The sequence below is a fragment of the Corvus kubaryi genome, unplaced genomic scaffold (genome assembly GCF_017639235.1).
Source record: "Corvus kubaryi isolate FWS band 111438036 unplaced genomic scaffold, C.kubaryi_AGA036_p1.0 split1-37374, whole genome shotgun sequence".
Taxonomy (NCBI): Eukaryota; Metazoa; Chordata; class Aves; order Passeriformes; family Corvidae; genus Corvus; species Corvus kubaryi.
The window spans coordinates 2,664,681-2,685,883 of NW_024582079.1; the positions used below are offsets into that span (position 1 = coordinate 2,664,681).

General features: G+C 53.3%; 1 protein-coding gene across 2 annotated transcripts in view; it reads left to right on the plus strand.

Annotated features, from left to right (window-relative positions):
- The first annotated feature begins 202 nt into the window (after nucleotides 1-202).
- The window catches only part of LOC121657866 (la-related protein 1-like), a 30,042-nt gene continuing 9,041 nt past the window's right edge, over nucleotides 203-21,203 (plus strand). The window contains exons 1-12 of one of the 2 annotated variants that reach the window (XM_042014032.1): nucleotides 203-229; nucleotides 13,031-13,092; nucleotides 14,631-14,696; nucleotides 15,444-15,615; nucleotides 16,201-16,332; nucleotides 16,506-16,649; nucleotides 17,313-17,475; nucleotides 17,708-17,852; nucleotides 18,072-18,246; nucleotides 19,091-19,260; nucleotides 19,532-19,891; nucleotides 21,031-21,154. In XM_042014032.1, the coding sequence (XP_041869966.1) occupies nucleotides 15,492-15,615; nucleotides 16,201-16,332; nucleotides 16,506-16,649; nucleotides 17,313-17,475; nucleotides 17,708-17,852; nucleotides 18,072-18,246; nucleotides 19,091-19,260; nucleotides 19,532-19,891; nucleotides 21,031-21,154 (1,537 nt within the window). In that variant the 5' untranslated portion in view covers nucleotides 203-229; nucleotides 13,031-13,092; nucleotides 14,631-14,696; nucleotides 15,444-15,491. The remainder of the gene's footprint in view (nucleotides 230-13,030; nucleotides 13,093-14,630; nucleotides 14,697-15,443; nucleotides 15,616-16,200; nucleotides 16,333-16,505; nucleotides 16,650-17,312; nucleotides 17,476-17,707; nucleotides 17,853-18,071; nucleotides 18,247-19,090; nucleotides 19,261-19,531; nucleotides 19,892-21,030; nucleotides 21,155-21,203) is intronic. The other variant, XM_042014034.1, reaches the window with a different exon arrangement.

Below are 21,203 nucleotides of genomic sequence, written 5' to 3' on the forward strand. Positions count from 1 at the left end.
TAAACACAGACTCCTTCAAAATCTTTCTCACAACAAGTGGTTGAATTGTGGTGGGTTCCAAGCTGGATTGATGTTTAACTTGAGATACTAAGAAAATACTTCCTCTGTTTAGCTAAAGCAAACAAATCGAGAGATGAGACCTTTTAAATGTGATTTGCACTCCAGCTGTAACCAATACTGATCTTTTTTTTTTCTTTTACAGATATATTTCCAACTGACGGCCAGTCTGGTATGTATTAAATAAAAATGGAGCTCTTGAAACCTCCTTCTCCCTTGCCTTCCCTGCACTTCTCTTCCTTCAGAGTCAGCGCTAACCAGACTTAAAAGACTGGTACAAGAATATGCAATGGACATTAATGTAACAAAAAAACTCCAAACCAACAAAAACCCCCCAAAAACCAAAGCAAAACAACTTCGTAAAGAAAGTACAGACCTTTAATATTTGGCCATTCCTGTATAGCAGGGAGGTCTTTTATGCTTTCATGTAGTGATGACTAAACTGCTGGAAGGTTCTTTCCTCCCGTACATTGTAGCATAGCAAATTTGGATGTCCGGGGTGAAAGAGTTTGGGAACTTGTAGGTCTTGGTCATCACACATAATTGAAAACACTGATGTGTCAAGATGCAAATGTAGCTCAGATTGTTGTTGTTTATACGTTACCTGTATACAGATGGACGTGCCTATGAACCCGAGGTTATATATTTGAATTTGCAATACTTTGGGAAGACACAGACCTCCCCCATGGCTTGTAGTCTGTGTGTTGCTGTTGAGTATTGCTGTTAAGGACAACCAGGACAACTCACTGTGTTGCCATCAGTGCAGAGAAAAGACTTCCTGGCCCCAGTGGTGTGTGCAGCCTTGCTGGGAGGGAGGTTGCTCTGGATGGAGGTTTCAAATCAGGAAAGGAATTAGTTTTCCGAAGCAGATACTGATGATCTCAATTCATGCCTTTCCCAATTGCCAGAAGCTCCTCATCCAGGTTGGTGTTGTGGAAGTGCCAAGACTGAAGGAAAGGTTTGTGTTTTAACCGGTGATACCAAGATCATTCAGTGGGAGCCTGTTGTCTCAGAGCTGTGGTGCCATGTGGGGATGTCCTATAGCAAAGGCACTGGGAATGGAAGTCAGTGCCTGATGTGGCCTTGTGTCACCCTAGGCATGTCACTGTGTCCACCTCTGATGCCCATCTTTGGCTTTGCATGGGATCCCATTTCACCAGTTCATGGATAGTGTGAGGGTAAATTGCTGTTGATGGTGGAGGTGTTGGAAGTATGGAAATCAGCTCTGTTGCCTTAAAGCTGATTTCAGTAAAAAAAAAGGTGGTCTGGTGTAACATTGGAGGCACTGTAATTTAAGTTCCTGAGCTGATCAGAGGGATGAAATTTGTGGATGTGTTTCCAGAGCTCTAGCCAGCTAACAAGGCCGTGGTATACAACTAGATGCACTGGATTAAGGCTTTGATTCCACAGTTGTAAGTTTCTCATGATTCTGTTGCTTTCTCAACATACGAGAGTGAAATACTAAGGTTTTGAAGCAGCAAAGGTATATTCCCATCTGTTGAGTTAATAGGAGGCTTTTCTTCACCCTGCTGAAGATCTGTCTTCTTTGGGTATTGGGTTTTGTCTGCCTGTGCTGCAAACTCAGAGATGTCCTTTGTTTGGCACAGCTCCATCCTCTGTTCTCCAGCTGGTTGGGGACCTTGCACAGCTGTCTCCAGGGTGGGGCATGAGTGTGTGTCTGCAGCAGATGATAGTGCTTCAGAGAGTGTTTGTTACATGTCAGTAGTGTTGCAGAAGACATTACCTACAGAGCTGGGGGCTTTTTTACAATTCTGTATGTTTTTTAGGAGATAAGTTAAAGCTTAAACAGGATTCCTCTAAATGGTGGCTGCACAAGACACTGTGCAGTCTTTCTCAGAAAAGGCTTAAAGCTGGTGCCTTGCTTTTTCTTCCCATGCACTAAGCTTATCTGGAAGCTCTGGTATCTCAAAACACATTGAAGTGTGAAGGCAGCAGGCGAAGGCAGAGTAGCACTGCTCCTGCTACCAGAGCTGTTGTGCACTCCTGAGGCTGTTGGGTTTGACTCCCTCACCTCCTTTTCATTGCTGAGGTTACTGAATGAGTTGATTTGCTTTGGTCACCAGAACTCCCACACCCGTGTCTGGTCTATTTTTTAAGGTTAATCCTGGTAAGTCAGGTGGGTTTCTATGGCTGGTTTTCCCTCTGGGTGAGAAGTCTGTTCTCCCAAGGAAATGGTTAACAGAGTGATGGAAGATGCTGAGTTGCAGTATCAGGGTTGGGAATTGCATAGGTGGGGCGCCTGAGCCAAAAATCTGCCATTTTGTAGGCTCAGTAGCTGTAGTGTGCCCCAGAGCATGTTCCTGCTTGTTAGCATATGGATGCCAGTGGTATCCTGCCCTCAGCCTGGATCATCCCCATGTCACGTGCAAGCGCTATGGAGGTGGAAGGGCAGCAGTGTTTGCATCCCAGTTACCTAATAGTGTTTGCAAATAAAGCAGTTGTTGGAGAGAGGCCTCACTTTCCTTCTGTCTGGCACAGCAGTTCCTCTGTCCTCTCCTCTCCCACATCCCACAACCAGGATTCAGCAGCTGTAGGGTGCTTTTCAGAAGGAGCCACTTCAAACCATGTGATCTGGAGTTCAGATGGAAAGTTGGGAGACTTCAACACCCTTGAGAGATGCAGGGTTGGGCTTGGTGGGCAGAGGGATGCACTTTGACATTCCCACTTCTGCTGTTGAGGAGGACTGGGAGGGCGCATTTGTAGCTGGATGTCTGCGGACAACTTTGGTGTGAACACCAAACTCCTCTGCCAGGTGACCGATGCTGTTCAGCTCCCAGGACTTGCTACTATGTGAAATTTGCTGCCTGCTCTGGAAGGGAATACTTTTGCCACTTCAAATGGATCTCCTGCTAGCTTAGTGTGCTGTGCCTGTGCCCTCCTGGCCTGCTGTGTGCTGCAGCCAGCCCTCCGCCTCTCCATGGTGGAGGATCCCAGCCTTTTTAGTCTCGCCTCTGGAGGAGCTGCCTCTGGGTGGTTTAATTGCTTTTCTTTGAGCAGCTGTAACAGCTCTGTGCCCTTGTTGAATTCCAGAGACCAGAGCTGACTGCAGGGTGCAGTTGTGGATGCGCTGATGTTCAACAGAGCAGCAAGTGATGCTCTGTCTTGGTTTCACCACTCCTGATGACTTTTTTCATCTGCTGCACCCTGACCTGATCATTTTATACAATTGTCAGCAGTGTCTGAGATATCTTTCTTGAGTTTATAAATGCGCCTTTGAATTAAATGCTGTGAAGTTTTCCGTAAAGAGATGAGGGTGATGCTACCACTGCAAGGAAGTGGTTTTTAATCCTTTAGAAAGAAAAGGAGGGGAGATAGATCTTTAAATTAGGAAAGTGCTATGTTGCACTCTTTTGTAATTGGGTATTCCTGACTCCTGTGGGAAAACTTAGTTGGATTAGGGTGTTGTACTCTTATGCTCTGTATTGACATGGGAGGTAGCCACCTGTAGCACAGGAATTAGCTTTGTTAGAGAGTGGTTTATGCATCAGGATTCATGTGATTGCGAACCCAGGAAGGAAGCTGCTATATCAGAGTGATTTATAAATAACCCAGAATGTCACTGCATCTCACTTAAGCTGGGGGGCATAAGTGAGGATGGTGTATCTTGTGCTTGGAAAGCATGCCCTGAGATCAGCTCAGCTGAGGTACAGTAATCCTGAAGTAACACAAAAAGAAGCCCTTCTGCTTGCACTCAAAGATCACAGGGATATTTGAGTACCTTGTCATGGTTTTAATACTCTGGATTCACCAACAGGAGGAAACCCCCATACCTGTGCTTAGTTTAATCCAGGTGGTTACGGGACTGTAAGATTTCTTCAGCGCATTTATGGAGGCACCTTGATTAGTGGGTGACCTAGGTCTGACCTCCCTAAATTCCTGGGAAAGTTTGCTGCACCTGCTCCTACCACCAAATCCCTATTGCTTTCTCCTGCCCCAGGAGATGGGGCTGGATTTCTGCATGGTGCTGGCCTTGTCTTCCTTGGCCTCACAAGCCGAGCTGCTGCTCAGTCTCTTCTTGTTCTATGCAGTCAGGGAGGCAAGTTTGCAGCTGTGTAGGCTGAGGGTGAGGTTAAGTGGTCACTTAGCAAGTGGCCACTGCTCAGGGGACACTCTGGCCTCGCAGGGATGCCGCTGCAAAAGTTGCTGGTCAGGTACAGGAATCACAGTGGGAGGAACTCGGAATGATGTTATTTAAATTACGTCACCGTCTCCTCTCTGGAAACCCATTCTCTTTGAGATGACAGGTTTTCCAGAGGCATATTTTGTGCAGAGTTTGTACTTTTGCCTTGTACAACCCCTCTCCCCCTCCACTGCCACAGTGGAGCTGCACAGTCTCCTCCTAGACAGTGCGAACGCTTGGAGCTGGAGGGTCTCTCTGCAGGCGCTTGGCTCTCGATTCCTGTCTCTTTGTTGTTAAATATTTACAGTGAGACGTACCAGATGCTTCCCAGGAAGGGTTTTGTCAGCTTCCAAGTCCCCAGATGCAGCTGCAGAAGAGGCTGACGGCCATTAAAGGGATCGTGTCAGCACGGCGCCCTGGGTTCGGCAGCGATGCAGTGACCTCCTCTCGCTCGTGCCACGGGCGCCGCCGGTTGTGCTGTCTCATCAGCCGCAGCGGGATGCAGGCAGAGAGCACCCTTCTGCTGATGACAACAGATTAATGATGTCTGGTCCTAAGGCTTTTTGTTTTTCTTGTGCTTTGACGCTCTTTCACTGCAGAGGGAGCAGGTGATGCTCTTGGATTTTGTTTCTGGGGCCATCTCTCCGCAGTGGTGCTGCCTTGGCTCCCACTCCATTCTCAGCACGCCGGTGTCTGTCTTGGTCACCCAGGTACTCTGAGAGGAGTAGAGTGATCCAGGGAGGCAAACTCCTGTCACCAGCTCTGGCATGGAGAAGCCAGCAGCTGGAGCATTGCTGCTGAATGCCTCTCCTGTGCTGGTCACACTGGTCAGGTTCCCAGTGTGCCTCCTGCTTTCAAGATAAGGTCCAGGACCTTGGGCTAGGCCCCTGTTTGTTGCTCTTGCTGCTTATCAGCTTTTGCTGCTGACAAGGTGACCCATTCCAGAGCACTGAGGATGGAGAGGGAGGGTCCCCCCAGCCTGGACTATGTGCTGGTCTGGCCCCTCCACCCGGGATAACCTGGACATGCACACAGGGCTTGCTCCTGTGCCAGGTGTCCCTGTTTTGAGTATTACAACTCCTGCTGGATGAGGATCTTCCAGGGTGCCGTGGAGGTAAGATCTCGGGAGGTGGCAGGTCTGCTCCTCTGAGGGGGGGGCCAGGGAGGAACAGGCTCGCTAGGTCATCGTTTTTCCAACTAAATATAGTTGCCCGTGCTTTCATAAGGTCGGGATTTTTGCATCACGTGACTGTCTTATCCCTCCCAGCCGGCAGTCAGAGTAGGGGATCGTGTGTCTGAATGGGTAATAATTAACTGTTAACTAGCTTTTCATTAGAGCCTGGCAGAGCTACGGGAGCTGAGGGAACTGCTCCTGATCCCTCCTGGAGGGTGGACACCCCCTTTTAATTTGCAAATCAGTTGTCCCCAGAGGTGAGTGGGGTGGGATTTTTTCTGTTTTATAAGGAGTTATGAGTCTGGTGTCTGTCTTTGCTGTCTTGTAGTTCCTGTTCATGTCAGCCCTCCCTCTCCCCCGTGACTGATTTTATTTTTTAGGTCGTGAACTATCAACTGGTCTGTGAGCTGGCTTGAAGGAGGGCCTGACCCTCCATCTCCGCCACGATTTGGCTCACTTGCATACCCTGGGCCCCTGCAGCCTTGCCTCAGGTGCCCTCCTGTCCCAGCGCTGAGGTGTCCTTGCTGTGCCTCGTGCCTGGAGCGGCAGCTGGATCAACTCGAGCCTTTTCTCAGGGGCCCAGACTGACGCGGCGTTTTCCCTGGAGTGTTTTCCCTGGAGCGCGGCCGGCTTTTCCAGCCCCTCTCCCTGAACCATTTAACTTGACCCAGTGTTCACAGGTGTCCTTGAAGGCTTTTCTGTCTTCCATGCTGGCAGAGGAATTGCTGGTGACATGCTCTGCCAGCTGGAGATGTGTCTGCACCAGACGTGCTGGGTCAGGCACTGATGCTGGAGTAGCCTCTCCTGCAGGGGTGGTGAGTGCATTTTCCCTGCTCAGAGACAACAGGGCGGCTCAGCAGCTGCGGGGGCCTGAGCCAGCCCAGCTTCCTCATTTTGAGTTTCTGAAGTCTTGTCAGCTGGATGACCTTGGCTGTATCCTCTGTGCGATGCTTCTTGGTTTCTGGGAACCACTGGCTTCCCCTGGAGAGCCCTTAGTTTAGGATTCCTTTTTTTTTTTTTTTTTTTTTTTTTTTTTTTTTTTTTTTGTAGAAAAGTGGTTGGGGGGTGGTTCATGTGCTGTCTCATTCCGTGTGTGCCTGGCATCTCAGGGATCGTGTGCAGCGCTGTGAGCATGGGTTGTGTGTCAGGAGTTTCCTAGAAATCCTCCTCAGGAAAGAGGTTTGCTTGAAAAGGCGGTGGAAAGATGTCACTTGCCCTTAAGAGGGAGTTCATTTGCTACCTTTAATAGTAGCTGTCTGTGCCAGGAAGAATCCAGGGTGCCCTCGCTGACACTGTTAATGTTAGAAATGCCTGTTGGCGTTTCCTAACCCGCTCCTCCTGGAGTGTAGCTTGGTCACAAGTTGGAGCATTTCTGTCTTGGACTGAGAGGCTGCAGGGAAGATGATCGTGCATTTTTGGTAAGTCCAGACCCTTCCTGCCCCTCATTTGCTCTGGAAATAAAAGTCAGACCCTGCAGATAACGCACATGTGTAGAGCTTGTAGCAGCTTTGTGTGTTTAAAGGAGCAGTGCTGTTCCTCAGCTCCCTGAGAAGGGCTGTGATCTGCCTGGAGCCCCTGCTTGCTGTGAGGATCTGTGCTGCCCGTTTGTGCTGTCAGCAGATATGGGCTCTGCACGTGTCTTGAGCTGCTCCTCCTGTTCCAGGGCTTTCAGGACTATCAGCTGAGGGATGTGAGGGTTTGGAGAGCTGGGATTATAACTCGGATGCCCACACTCAGCCTGTGACAGCGCTGTCCTCGCTCTACCTGCCTGTACCCCAGCCTCCCTCCCTGTGCTTTTCCAGGGCAAACTCCTGAGCTCTTGGAGCTGCCTAGGGCACCCAGGTGGGAGTGTTCTCATGCTCTCTGTGGGGCTGTCAGATGCCCTTTTTGAAGTTATTTTTAGCGAGTGATCTCTGCAGCAGTTGCAGAGCTTGCATTGCAGAGAGGTGTAGGCAGCTCCTTGCTTCCTTTGCTGTTACAGTAGGGCTTGTACAGTGGAGCTTCTGCTGAGGAGCTGTGGAAAATTGCTTGGAAGGCTTTGAGCTGTGGTACCTGCAGCTTATCTCCTGCTCCAGGCTTTCCACATGATTTACAAGCCTGAATACTGCTCAACCATTCACCTGAAGGATCCAGTCTTCTGCTTGATCCTGACCTTGACCATACTACTGCAGTTTTTCTTGCATGTACAGGAAACTTCTGATATTGCTGAGGTGTTGCAGATATTCCTCTTACCTTTGTAAGCAAGGCCAAATGCTGCCAGCTGGGAGCTGTGAGACCTCATGCTGCAAATGATGAGGCTGACTGTGGTTCTCCACAGTCCCCAGGAGCAGGTGGGAGCCCCTGTTGTGGAGACACCAACCCCTTTGTGCTGGAAGATTCCTTGTGATAACATCTCATTTAAAGCTGTTGGAGAACTCCATCCAGTGCTCCCTCGTTTCCTCCTCCATGCACTCACACAGCCTGTGGCTGTGATTTGGTGGGAGGTAGAGCTGTAAAACATTGCAAACCTAGAGGAGGTGCAGTCTGCGGGCTGAGCCTGTCCTGAACCTTTCTGGCTTTGTGTGCCTTGTGATGCATTCAGCAAAATGTGAGCATGCCAAGCAGTCAGTGCTATAAATCCCAGGCTTTTCCGCCCGTGTGTGGAGCTGCAGCGACAAGTGTTTCCCATCTCAGTCTGGCATTAGCTCTGGCACATGGCTGAGGCCGTGCTGGGAGCAGCTCCTTGGGAGGCAGGGCAGAGGTGGATCTGCTGGTGTCTGGGGGTATCTGTGCCTCTCTGCACACAGGGGTGCTACCAGATGGCTCCCTGGGGAGCCTGAGGTCCCCTCCCATCTGCTGCTGCTTCCCAGCCCCTTTACAGCAAGGGTGTGTTGCCCACCACAGCTTCTTACTGATGCAGAAACGGGTGCAGCACCCACAGAAGGGGCACAAAAGGGACATTTGCCCATCCCTCAAGGCTTCTCTGCCTTTAAGTTAAGTTCAGGGGGTCCTCTTGGGATGGACTCAGAAAGAAAAGAGCTTTGTCACTGCCTGCAGGAGACAGGCTGCTGGTGGGAGCGGGGACTGTTGTTGGCTTGCAGGTCACATCTGGCCTGCAGGACTCGTCCTGCAAATGTCTCTGTGTGCTCTTGGTGGACATGAAGCTCACCAGCTGTGTCCTCTGATGGCTTGGTCAGGCTCAGACTCCATGTCCTGCACGGAGTGCATGGACAGTGAGGAGTGCCACAGGAGAGTCTCTGAATCCATGTTGTGCCTCTGCTGCTGTGCAGATTAGGCCACCCTGAGGGAGAGATTGCTTGAGGCCTGGAGCAAGGACAGGGACAGGGTTGGTGCCCTGAGTTTCCCAGTTGGCATGGTGGGGATGCACCTTTGGAGCTGTTCTCTGTTGGCTCCCTAAGTCTTCTTCTAGGCCCGGAAGGGGATTCTTGCAGCCATGGTGGGGTCCTGGCAGGCTTGGCTGTGGCTAGCTGCCTGCTGGGTCTGTCTTAAGGGAATTTCTTTGCAGGTTGTGTCAGTACCCCAGGAGGGACTTCCCTGCCCTCACAGAATGATTCCGAAGGAGCTACCTCTCTCCAGGGAGAACAGCTAATCCCAGGCAGAAACATTTTTCTCAGTTCACCCTTTTCCCTTTTTCTCAGACGTTTTTCTCAGCTCACCCTTGCCCAAGCTCCATTTGCTCTTTCTCACCTAAAAACCTCGAAGGAGCATTGTGTTGGTTGTGACTTACAGTCTTCACATGTGCCAAGAGTGTCCCGTGGAGTGTGGGAAGGAGGGAGGTTTGTTTGGAGACAGAAGAGTTGAAGTGGATCCTGGTGGACTGCTGGACACGTGGCCGTCTGTCCCACGCGGCACCGTCAAGCTCCTGCCAGGGCTCTGGGGAAACTGGGGATACTGGTCTGGCTCTTCCAGCTCCATCATGACGTGCATCACAGAGCATGCGCCCCTGCCTCAGCCTCTTCAGCACAAAGTCCGGGCTCTTGGCTTGGAACCACCTTTATCAGCAGTTTCTCGTAGGTGCCAGGCTGTGGAGCAGGGAGCAGGATGGCTCCTTTCTGTCAACCTGGCTGCTGGGTAAGGAGGGGGTGCTGTGTCAGGGACAGTGTGCCAGAGCTGAGGACTCTGCACTCCTGCTGGGAGCCTGGGCTGCCCCCTGAGGCTGTCCTAGCTGCTGCTGGGGTTCTCTGAGCCCTGGTCTGCACTGCACATGAGTGGTACACCTGGAGCAGGCATTACAGCGTTCTTGCTATAGGTACAGGTATTTCTCCAATAATGCCAGGTCTCTGCCCAGCACTTCAGATTTATTCCCTCTCTTCATTTACCTTCTCTAAAATTCCATTATAAATGTCATTGGATGCAAGAAAAGGCAGGAAACGAGACTGCTGGGTGTTTGGTTTCATTTTCCCAGATAAGGCAGTAAATATGTTTCCTTGGCTGAGCTCAGTGGTCCTATGTCACATGTCCCTGTTGGGGTGGAGGGACATTTAGCTGTGGATCTGCTGTCTCTCTGGCTGTCTGGTCCTTGTGCATGGGCTCCTCTTCCAGATAAGAGGCATGTGCTCACCTGGATGCCCCTGTGAGCCTTCCACCTCGATGGCTCTGTGCCCCAGACAGGTGTGGGCTGAAGGAAGGCACGAGGTGTCTGCACAGCCTTGCCCTTGGTGTTTGTCAGGTGTGTTGGCGAGTGCTGTGGCTGTGGCACAGCCACGGGAAGGGTTTGACTGTGACAGCAGCATTGGGGCTGCTGTGGGTGCTGCCACCTGTGCCTCATCCCCTTGGTTGCTAAGATGTAGTCTCCTCGTGGCTGGGCAACCCCATGGCTAGGCAAACGATCAGGTTCTGGCTGCAGGCAGCAGATCAAAACTCAAGACCTGCTTTTCTGTTCTTGGCTGTGCCAGCATCTGCCCTGTGGCTGCAGGCAAAGCTGCTCCTTGCTTCCCTGCCCGCTGTCCCCGTGCCAGCCTCACACCACTGAAACTCTGGCTCCTGCTGCAGCTGTTCTGTCTGTCCCCTCACACAGAGAGGCCCTGTTTTTCGGGAGGTGGTCAGGCACTGCTAGTGCAACTGAAATTACTTACTGCCACCAAACAGATGCAAAAGGAGGGTTGTGAGACGCCCAGGGGTCTGAGACATCTGTCAGCAGCTTTTAAAGGCTCGGCTGTGAACCAAGGCAGTATCCCTCCCTGCCTGTCCTGAGCTCCTGTGTGGGATGAGCAGCACTGACTTGCTCTCCATGTCTCAGGCGGATGCAGTGAGGTTTTCCTGCAGTGGGTCTTTTCAGCTGAGGACCACAAGACATGTTGCTGGTGCCCTTGATTATGTCACTGTGCCCTGGAGGGTGCCAGCCATGCGTGGCCTGTGCATACCGTGGTCTTGACTCAGCAGATGGTGTGTCTGACCATGTGTCCACCAGCGCAGTCACACCCTCTCGGTCTCCACCGTGAATTGCTGGATCTCAGCTCCATCCATGCTCCAAGCTGGCCAGAGCTGCCCGCAGCCACAGCCCGGAGCAGCCTCCCTTCCTCCCTCGCTGCCGGGCAGCAGTCCTTTGCTTTGTGTTTTGTCTTCCGCAGTGCTCTGCAAATGCTAATTAGTCTTCTCAGCACCTCAGCGAGATAAGGGATCCCTGTTCATATCTTGCAGATAAGGAAAGCGGCAGAACTTGTTTCAAACAATCTCCTCCCTCCCCCGCAGAGATGATGGAGTCTGCAGCACCCGCCCCTGCAGCCTGTGCCCCTTCATCCTCTTTCACGGGTACTTGTGAGGGCCCCTTCTCTTTGACTGGTTCCCAAAAAAAAAAGCACAAGAACATCTATGGCCTTGAGGGCTCCTGAGCTGAAGCAGCTGGAGGAAAGGGCTGGATGCCATTTCTGTGGTGGGAGCAGGCGCCTGGATGGGATCCTTGCAGGGAGAGAGAGAGCCCTGCTGTGCCCCAGCCCCGAGATTGGAGCCTTGATGAGGCTGTGCCAGTCCCATCAGTGCTGTTGGAGCAGGCAGGGGTGCTCTGTATCTGTGGAAAACCGGGCTGGCTGTGGGTTTGTGCTGTAGCTCCTGGTGCCTTTTGAAGCTATATTTAGTTGGTGACATCTGTGGGCGTTGAGTGGAGGATTTTGGGGGCTGTTTTGAAAGCGCTGGCTCTTCCTACACTAGCAGGGAAGTTTAAAAGGCTTGTGGCAAGCTTTGTGCCGTGGAGCCAGGATTCTCAATGAAGTGCACATGGAATAAATGAAGCACACGTGGGACTGCCGCTGCTCATGAAGGGAGGCACTGCAGGTGGGTTGGGGAGGTCCTGGGGGAAAAAGGGAGGGTTCAGGGACCAAGCTGAGAGCTTGGACTCTTCTGCAGTTGAAATCCCTATGTGGGAGCCTTAGAGAAAGGAATTGGGGAAGGGGAGTGCACATGGTTCTGTCCTGCCGTGTCTGACTCTGCCTTATTGACACTTCAAAGCCTCCTGCTCTGAGCAAGGCCAGGATGAATCACTGGTTTTGAGGCTCAGAAGGGGACCGGTTTTGATCATCCAGGCAAAGTTGTCCAGCCTTGTGCAGGAGATCAAAGGCAGCTTTGAGCAGAGCTGAGTAGGCTACTCAGGGTGTTTCCCGGGGCATCCCCAGATAGCCTCTGCTGATCCTCTCTCCCTACCCCAGTCAGGGCTGCTTTTCTTCTAAACAAAGCCAGTGAGTCAGCAGAAATCCTCACTGCTGGAGCCTGGCACCTGGCACAGGCTGTCCCTTGGGGCAAGGCCCAGCAGGCTCTCCTCCCCCTGTGGAGCACCAGTGTCCTGGAGGAGACCCTCCTCGTGGTCCTTGTGGGGCTGGTTTGTGTTTGGTAGAGTCGTGCTGCTCTGTTGCTTGGAGTCTGCGTGCCATGTGTGAGCCTGATGGGGAGACCTCGCAGCCAAACCTGAGGGAGAAAGCAAATTGAGTTCCTATTTCTGCTTGTGAGGAGGTGGTGTGTGAGCAGGACCCAAGATGGGCCATGGTGAGGTTGAGATCTTGACTTGCTGTGAGGTCTTTGGTGGTGTGAACCCCAACGGTCTCACTCTGATGTGTTAAAACACCCCAGAGGTGCTTCAGTGCCTAAATACTTTCAGCTGTAGCAGGATTTAGGCACTTGATGTATCTGGCTCATTCTCTCTGTACATTTCCTCTTGTGAACTTGCTGTCCCTGCTGGGATGCCTGAGTTCAAACCAGGATTCAGCAGCCAGAGACTTTTGCATCCCTCTGTTGGAGCCCTGCTCTGCTCCCTGGGCAGCACCGGCCTCATGGTGCCGTGATGGGCCTTGGCTCTTCAAGGGCATGTTTGTTTTGCTGTTCTGTGGGTGCTTTGCAGAATGAGCTGAGCTCCTTGTCCCCCTTCCTCCCTGGCTGGCAAGGCCAAGAGGGGAGGGCAGAGCTAAGGCAGGGAGTGCCTTCCTGCAGCAGGTTAGGGTTAAAAGTCCATCTCTGACCCACCTGGATTGGTCAGGAGTTTTCTGATCTTAATGGGGCTGTTTTGAGACTCAAGTCAGGAGCTAGCTGTGTTCTCTGCTCACCTTTTCCTCTTAGCCCTCCTTTGATAAAGGGGGAGCTGCTTTGCTTCCTACCCACTTCTCTCCAGAGCCAACACTCCCACCCACAGCTCTCAGCTGTGTTTTAACACTTTTGTTGTCCTTCTCTTGCAGAACTTACAACTCCAGCGAAAGTGGTGAGGGCTGCCAACCCAAGACAGAGGAAAGGAAGCAAGGTAAGGCTGTGCTGCTGTCCTCTCAATGGCCCCCTATTTCCGGTGCAGTTGTCAGTGCTGCATGAGCCTCTTGAAGGTCTGGAGAGCTCTCCCTTCACAAGCTTGGTTGTGGAGGGGCTAGTGTGCTGGCCTTGTTCTCTATATCCTCTTCAGCATTTTAGGGGTCTTGCATGTTGCTTTGACTGGCTTTCTGCCCCAGCTAGGTCAGGGGAGACCTTCTCACCTCCCCTCTAACAGGGAGGCACCTGGAGGAGTCCGGGATGTGGGAAACATCTCATGCCACTGCGAGGACATCCCAAATTCCTTGTGGGCTCAGCCTGTGCCCAGCTTTGCAGTGCAGACAGGGTGGTGACAGTGGTGTGTCCGCAGCTCTGTCCTTCCCTGTGCAGTCTGTTCCTCACTGGCACACAGAGAGCCACAGGAATTGATGTCAGACAAAGCAACTCCTCTGGAGGAACCAGGGCAGTTTGTTCCAGGCAGTCAGTGGTGATGGAGGGACAGTTCCTTCTGGGGCACAGCTCGGGCCATGGGTTGTTGGTGTTGGCTCCCAGCAGCCAGTGGAGATGTATCTGCAACTTGATAGGACTTTTCTCCTCTGTTTCGTTTTGGAGAGAGGAGGGCCCTGGGGATGAAAGGTGCTTCTCTCTGTGAAACAGGCATGGCCCTGCACTGGAATTGGTTTTCCCAGGAAACTTGCCTCCTGGGCAGAGGAGCATGGCACCTGCATGTAAAGATGTGATCTCCTGAGGGATCAAAAATTAATTTGACTCCACATTAATTTGGAAATAACAATCCCACAAGGGCAAGGAGGAGCCCCTGTGCCCACATAAACTCAGTGCCCAGCCATGATTCATTTGGTACCTGGGCAGCTGTTTGGCTTCTTTCCTCTGTCCTGCAGATTCTCTGAAACCTGAAAGAGGTAGATATAATAGTAGTGACCAGGTCATTTATTCAGCAGAGAAGTAGTTGATGTTCCCCTGTGTGACCATGGGGTGACTGGAATGAGGGAGTCCTCAACACCTGCTTGAATTTTCTCCCCCGCCACGAGACCATTCCCTTACTTTGTTGGCAGCACGTGGTGGTTGTAGCTGGGCACTCCAGTGGGGCTGTGCCTGGCTGTGACTGCCGCTAGGTGGAAGAGCTTCTTCAGTGGGATGTGGTTGCTTGAGGTGGATTTAGAATGCTGGAAGCTGAGTGCTTTCCCTGTCCAAGGGATGGTGCCTGTGATTGAGTGAATTACCCTGGGCAACTTGCTGCTGGGGGAGAATGTTTGGTGAGAGGCTGGGAGCTTGCAGGACTCGTGGCAGCCTCATTACCATATCTGATGGACATAAACTTGTCTGCAGTTACTTGGGATTAGTTCAGGGACCCTGCTTGGGTGGGGAGAGGGACTGTGCGTGTGCAGTGTGAGTGTCCCCCTCCAGCCTCCTGGCGACAGCTGTTTGTGGGACAGTGGTGGGTGGAAAGGATTCTTCCCTGCTGCAGGGAACAGCACCTGCAGCTTTGTGCACTAACAGGACCTTTCTCTTTGGTACAAGGTTGGTGACTTCGGTGATGCCACAAATTGGCCAACACCTGGAGAAATAGCCCACAAGAGTGTCCAGGTGAGAGCACAGAACCATTGTGATGAGCAGGATAAGGCCCTTGCAGACCTCCCTGTCTCTCTGGAAGCACTGGCTGAGCCAGGCCGTTTGGGGTGCTGAGTGTCAGTGCGGAGGCAGCCAGGAATAGCGTGCAGGGAATTTCCTTTTAGGGCTGCCCATGTGGACTCCCTCCCTCAGTGCTATTCTGGGAAGCTGGAGCCCAGTCTAAACTCTGGGTTGGCTGAAGCAGGTAGGGCAACTCCCAGACCTGCTCTTCTCAGGGCTGCTTTGTGCAGCAAGGGGCTGGGCCAAAGTCAGGAGTTTGGTGGGAGGAACTGAAAATGCACGAGAAAGGTTTGATATGCCCAAGGGGCTTGGCCTTTCCTTCCTGCTGAGGACATGGGTGTCATTGTAACCTTTCTATTTTTGGATGCTGCTCTGCCAGCTCCTGGCTGGCTGTCAGGGCAAGGTGGTCACTCACCCTTTTGCCACTGGGACAGTCTGGTTCCTTATAGGACGACCCCGTCCATGAGCACAAGGTCTCCCTGTCAGCCCATCTTGATGTCTCAGCTCAAGCACTTCCCAGCATCTTTGCCCTGCTCAGCCACGAGCCCTTCCCTAGGAGCAGGACAGCTCTGGGAGGTACAGACCAGGGATGCACCCAGCCTAGGGCAAGGTCTTCCTGTTCCTGCTGGGGCAGCTGGGGTCTGCCTCCAGCTCCTCACTTCTCTCACCTCTCACATCTTTCCTCCACTGATGTGTCCCCAGCAGCCACACAAAGCACCATCCTTTCGGAAGCTAAGTGTCAAGAAAGACATGAAAGAGCAGGAAAAGGGGGACGGGAGTGATGGCAAAGAGAGCCTGAAAACCAAATCTGATGAGTCTGGGGAGGAGAAGAATGGTGACGATGACAATCAGAAGTCAGCCCAGAAGAAGAAAGGTAAGGCAGGAGCTGATGGGGACTGTCCCCTGGGCTCAGCTTGTCTCCCCCTTCACAACCCACAGGCAGGTGGAAGCATCCTCTGCTTTCCCTGGGGGCCTTGCTGCAGGACACGATCCCAGCACTTGGGACAGCTGTGGGGAAAGGTGTTTGCAGGCTTCAGGTGTCATTTTGGTGGGAGCAGATGGAGCAGGGCCCAAGGAGGGGCAGGGCAGGAGCCTGCCCTCCTGTGTGCTCCATGGTGGTGCAGAGCAGCCCCTCATTGTGGGTTGTATCAGCTGTGGTTGACACGTGGGCTCAGTCTGGCCTGAGCCTGGGCAGGCAGAAAAGGGCAGAAGAAGGACAAGTGCTGTGATAATTGCCACAGGCAAGTTCTGAATCATGTCCCTCCATGTCTCAGAGTCCTCGTCAGAGCTTTTCTGCACCCAGCAAGGTCTGGAGGGATGTCAGAGGACAGGGCCTGTCCAAAAGGCCCTGCTGCTTTCTTTCCCCCACGTGTGGGGGCTGCGTGGCAAGAGGGGGCTGCGGGAGAGGAAGCAGATGCTCTCTGAACCTGTGTCACACCCAAACCCTGTCCTTTTGCAGGCAACAAACACAAGTGGGTCCCTTTGCAGATAGACATGAAGTCAGAGGTACCTAGGGACAAAACGGCCTCTCGGAACAACCGGCAAAACGAGCAGCACAGGCACCCCTCCAACAACCGCAGCGAGCTCAAAGGTGGGGGCTCGGGCTGGGCACCCGCTCCTGGCCTGCCTGCGGGGCAGAGCAAGCCCCGGTGACCAGGGGGCAACTTTCCTGCATTCAGAGGGCTCTGGGTGCAGCAGGCTTGCTCCAGGGAGGTGCTGTTGTGCCCTAATACCCCTCCTGCCTCTCCTTCCCATGTGCTGCAGGCTGGCACCCCGACAACAAGCACGAGCGCAGCTGGCAGGACCACGACGAGACCTCCAGCGTGAAGAGCGAGGGAGGGGCCGTGCGAGGCACCTTCCGGGGCCGAGGCCGCGGCCGGGGCAGGGGCCGTGGCCGTGGCAGAGGAGGTGATCACTGTGTGTGTGCTCTTGTGACTGCAGGGAGAGTGACGCAGTGTGCAGGGCTCTGTGTCTGTGTGCCTGAGAGACCTGGGGCTCTAATGTGGGCTGGGGAGGGCAGAGCACTCCAGGGATACAGGGGAATATTGTGGCAAGTCTTTCCAGATGGTAACTTGAGCTGCTTTTAACAAAGCAAATAATTCTTATTAGTGTTTTTATAAAAGCAAATGTCTTCCTGCTACTCAGGCCAAGCTCTTTTTCCTGTTTTCTGCTCATTGCAATACCTCTGTGAGCAGGAGTTGAAGCATGTTGATAGTCTGTAAAGGCTTTATGCCATGTGGAGAGCCAAGCAGGAGTCGTGGCTTGGATAAGGAAGAGCATGTGCCCTAGCATTTGACTGGGCAGTGTCTGTGCTAGCCCTGATGCAGCTTCAGTGTAGGGCCTTTGTGTGTCAACTGGGCTGCCCAGTTGCTCCTGGGTAAGAGGGTTCCTGGGCTCTTCTGTGGCAAAGGCAGAGAGCAGGAGGATGAGGGATGTGGGTGCCCCACTGCAGGCTTCCAGGGGGCCCTTAGGAAGAGGGAACTGTTTGTGTAGGAGTCCAGCCTCATCTGGCAGTGCAGCCTGTGCGGCAAATCCCAGGGGCTCTGTGCTGACCCTTCCTGGTGTCCCCAGGGCACTTTGACTATCAGTACGGATACCGGAAATTCGAGGGCTCCGACGGCTCCCGCACCCAGAAGTACGCCAGCAACATCACCTACTACTTTGACAACATCAGCAGTGCTGAGCTCTACAGCGTGGACCAGGAGCTGCTCAAGGACTACATCAAGAGGCAGATGTGAGCACCACCTCCTGTCCTTGTCCCAGTGTTGGGTGGTGGGGACTGTGCAGCCAATCCCACGGGAAGGGTTAGAGCCGAGGTGTGCTGAGTTCCTGCCTCGCTTCCAGCACCAGCACGCCTGGGCTCCCCAGGCTTGCTCCCCTCAGTGTGTGTGTGTGGGTTATTTCCGTGGGGGTGCCCAGAGGATGGTGGCTTGGAGCTTCCTCTCACTGACACATTGTCCATACAGAGAATATTACTTCAGCGTGGACAACCTGGAGCGAGACTTCTTCCTGCGCCGCAAGATGGACTCGGATGGCTTCCTGCCCATCACGCTGATCGCCAGCTTCCACCGGGTGCAGGCGCTGACCACCGACATCAGCCTCATCATCAAGGTGAGGGCAAGGAAAGGTGACCTTTCCTCCTTGTTCTGCTTCTCACCACCCCTGTGTGATTGATGCCTGTTTGCTGTGGATGAGGTGCAAGTGGAGCCTTCTCTTGTCCCTGACTTGCTCCTGCCTCCTATTACTGCTTCCAGGGAGGAATGACTTGAGCTGAGGCCCTCAATATGCCAAAACAAAGCCCTAAGTTAACCAAGTATTGCTTGGTTCCAGGCTCTGAAGGACAGCAAGGTGGTGGAAATCGTGGATGAGAAGATCAGGAGAAAAGAGCAGCCAGAAAAATGGGCTCTGCCTGGCCCCCCTATGGCAGACTACACACAGACAGACTTCTCACAGTTCATCAATTGCCCCGAGTTTGTGCCCCGGCAGAGCTTCCAGAAAGAGACTGGTGAGCCCTGGGGGAATGTGGAGGGAGGTGTGGGATGCAGTGCTGGGACTGCAGCACGACTGAGACCCTGAGAGTCAGGAGTGTTCCCCAGGGCAGGGCTCTGCCGTTGGCTTTCTCCTTGGTGGTGGGAGCTGGTGTGGGCTCTGTCCTTGGAGCCCCAGAATGCTGCTGCCTCTAGACATGCGGGTGGTGTGAGAGACCGAGTGTGGCTTTTCCTCAGTTGAGGCTGAAGGGATTCAGGGAGGGTCAGTCCTGCTGAAAGTCTCTTGACTTGCCTGGAAATAGTGTACAGCTGGTGGGCAGAGCAGAGGGCACTTGTGAATCCAGCCTTTCTTTACTGGTTGAGGAGATACTGGGCACAAATTGGGCAGCAGGTGTGGAGCTGTCAACCAAGTGCTGCAGAAGGGTCTTCTGTCCTTTGTGGGCTTCCCATGCTCTAGTCACCCCATCCCACGGGGGCTGGCAGGAGCCCAGGGCTGGGCCTGAGAGCCCAAGGTAAGGATCTTCTTGGTGCTGTTTTAAGAGTTTTGACAGGAGAAGTTCTGGCTCCAGACTCTCTTGGGAAGGTTTCCCAGAGAGCAGCAGAGCACCTGCTTTAGGGCTTTGTGTGTCTGGGAAGATGTTACCTGCAAAGCTCTGTGGCCACCCCTGGCATCACAGCCTTAACTGGAGATTCCCACTCCAGCACTTGTGGGCACTGTGCTGGTAAGCCTTGGCCACTGGATGCCAGTTAGCCCTACAGGCTGTGCCATGCTTCCAGAATGGTTGGGTAGTTCATAGCTACACACACCCCCTGGGTTCCCTCCCTCCCTCTAAAGCACCTTGTGGCTCTTGTTGGCTCCAGAGTCCGCTCCAGGCTCCCCACGTCCTGCCAGCCCAGTCCCTACCAAAACAGAGGAGGTCAGTAACCTGAAGACAATGCCCAAGGGCCTGTCCACAAGCCTGCCAGACCTGGATTCAGAGACATGGATTGAAGTGAAGAAGAGACCCCGACCTTCCCCAGCCAGGCCCAAGGTAAGTGATGTGGGAGCTGTTGGAGTGGGAGTCTCCCAGTGGTTGGGGTGACTTGGATCATGCATAGGCAGGCTTCAGTCAAGTAGGATCTGTTGGGAGTGATGTCCCAGTCTGTCCCATTTCCATCTGAGCCCCTTTGGAGCTACTCCTCAGTGGTGTAAATGAGGTGTTCTCCCCAGATGGGCTGGGGTAAAGAAACAAGGGGCAAGAGCTGGGTCTCATGTCGGTGTGTGGTCTTCACCCTGTGTCCCCCTTGCCCCCCTACCTGCAGAAACCAGAGGAGTCAAAGACACCACAGCAGCAGAAGCAAAAGGACCAAGATGAACCCGAGGAGCTCGACTTCCTCTTCGATGAGGAGATGGAGCAGATGGACGGCCGCAAGAACACCTTCACCGACTGGTCAGACGAAGACTCGGACTACGAGATCGACGACCGCGACGTGAACAAGATCCTCATCGTGACGCAGACCCCTCCGTACCTGCGCCGGCATCCTGGGGGGGACCGGACTGGCAACCACACTTCCAGGGCTAAAATGAGCTCAGAGCTGGCCAAGGTGATCAACGATGGGCTCTACTACTATGAGCAGGACCTGTGGACAGAGCAGTTTGAGCCGGAGTATTCACAGATCAAGGTGAGAGTGGCTGATGCAAGGATGGGAGGGATCCGTGTGGGCTGTGGAGAGCCTCACTGCAGCAGTGGCTGCTGGGCTGGAGTGAAAAGGGCAGGGCAGTGGGTTGCAGGCTACTCGTGGAGTAGAACTAAGCTGGGATTAGTCCTCTTGCAATGTTTGGGATTCTTGGCTCCCAGCATCATGCTCAGCCATAGCAGCGATAAACACAGCCCTGTAACCAGACGTGAGGCTGCAGCCAGGTAAACAAAGTGCTACTGGTGAGGTGACCTGGAACGTGGGGTCCATTGTTCTGCTGTCTGCCAGGACCTTGGCTGGCAGTCCCAGATCTGTGAGGGGAACTGGGTGTCTCTGCACTGCCTGTAGTGCCCTGCGCTTTGTGGTGCAGGCTGTTGGAGACTACACGTGTTGGGAACAAATTCATAGGTGGCTGAGCTGGTCTTGGCCTGTGCTCTTCTCCATTTTGGTGTCAGTTTGCACGGACACGGGCTTTTTATAGAAAGCCCACCTGCTGTTTTGAAATGTATGGGTCCCAGCTTGGTGACTCTTACTTTTGGGGACTTGCCTAGACTCACTCAGTGACAGAAATCATGGCTGTGAGATGGGATGGGCTCAGTGCTTCTATGTCTGGTACCTGGCCCATTGCTGAAGCAGTGCTCTCTGGGGTGACAGAAGCTGAGGGTGACAGGGACAGTGTGTTGGGGGTGTGGGTCCTTCAGATCCATGGGAGTGTTGTGCCCTGCTGCCAGTGTGGCTGTGAAGATTTGGGGAGGGGGGCTCTAAGGACCCAAGATGGTGGCAGGGGGGTCCTGGCCATAAATAGGTCACTGAGCTCATCTTGAACGTTACTGCACTGGCTCTGACCTGGGTGGTAAAAGCCTGAAAGAAGCAGGTGCTGGTTAGTGAAGCTGCATTGTGGGATCCCTGAAAGCTTGGGAGCAGCAATGGCTCAGACCTGGCCTATGCAGTGCCCAGTTTTGTGTCTGCTGCATCTCCCCTTCCTGCCCCTGTGCAGCAGGTGCCCTCTGGGCACCCAGACCCTGGGACTGCACTCAGGACCCAGCGTTGTGGCTGTTGCACAAGCAGAGCCATGGTTGTGATGGGGTGAGTGGTTTCTTCACCATCTTCCTCCTCCAATGCAGCAAGAGGTGGAGAACTTCAAGAAGGTGAATATGATCAGCAGGGAGCAGTTTGACACCCTGACCCCAGAGCCCCCTGTGGATCCAAACCAGGAAGTCCCTCCTGGTCCCCCCAGGTTCCAGCAAGGTAAGAGATGGGGCATGAATGGGTGGTACTAAATTTGTCCCTGCTCCTC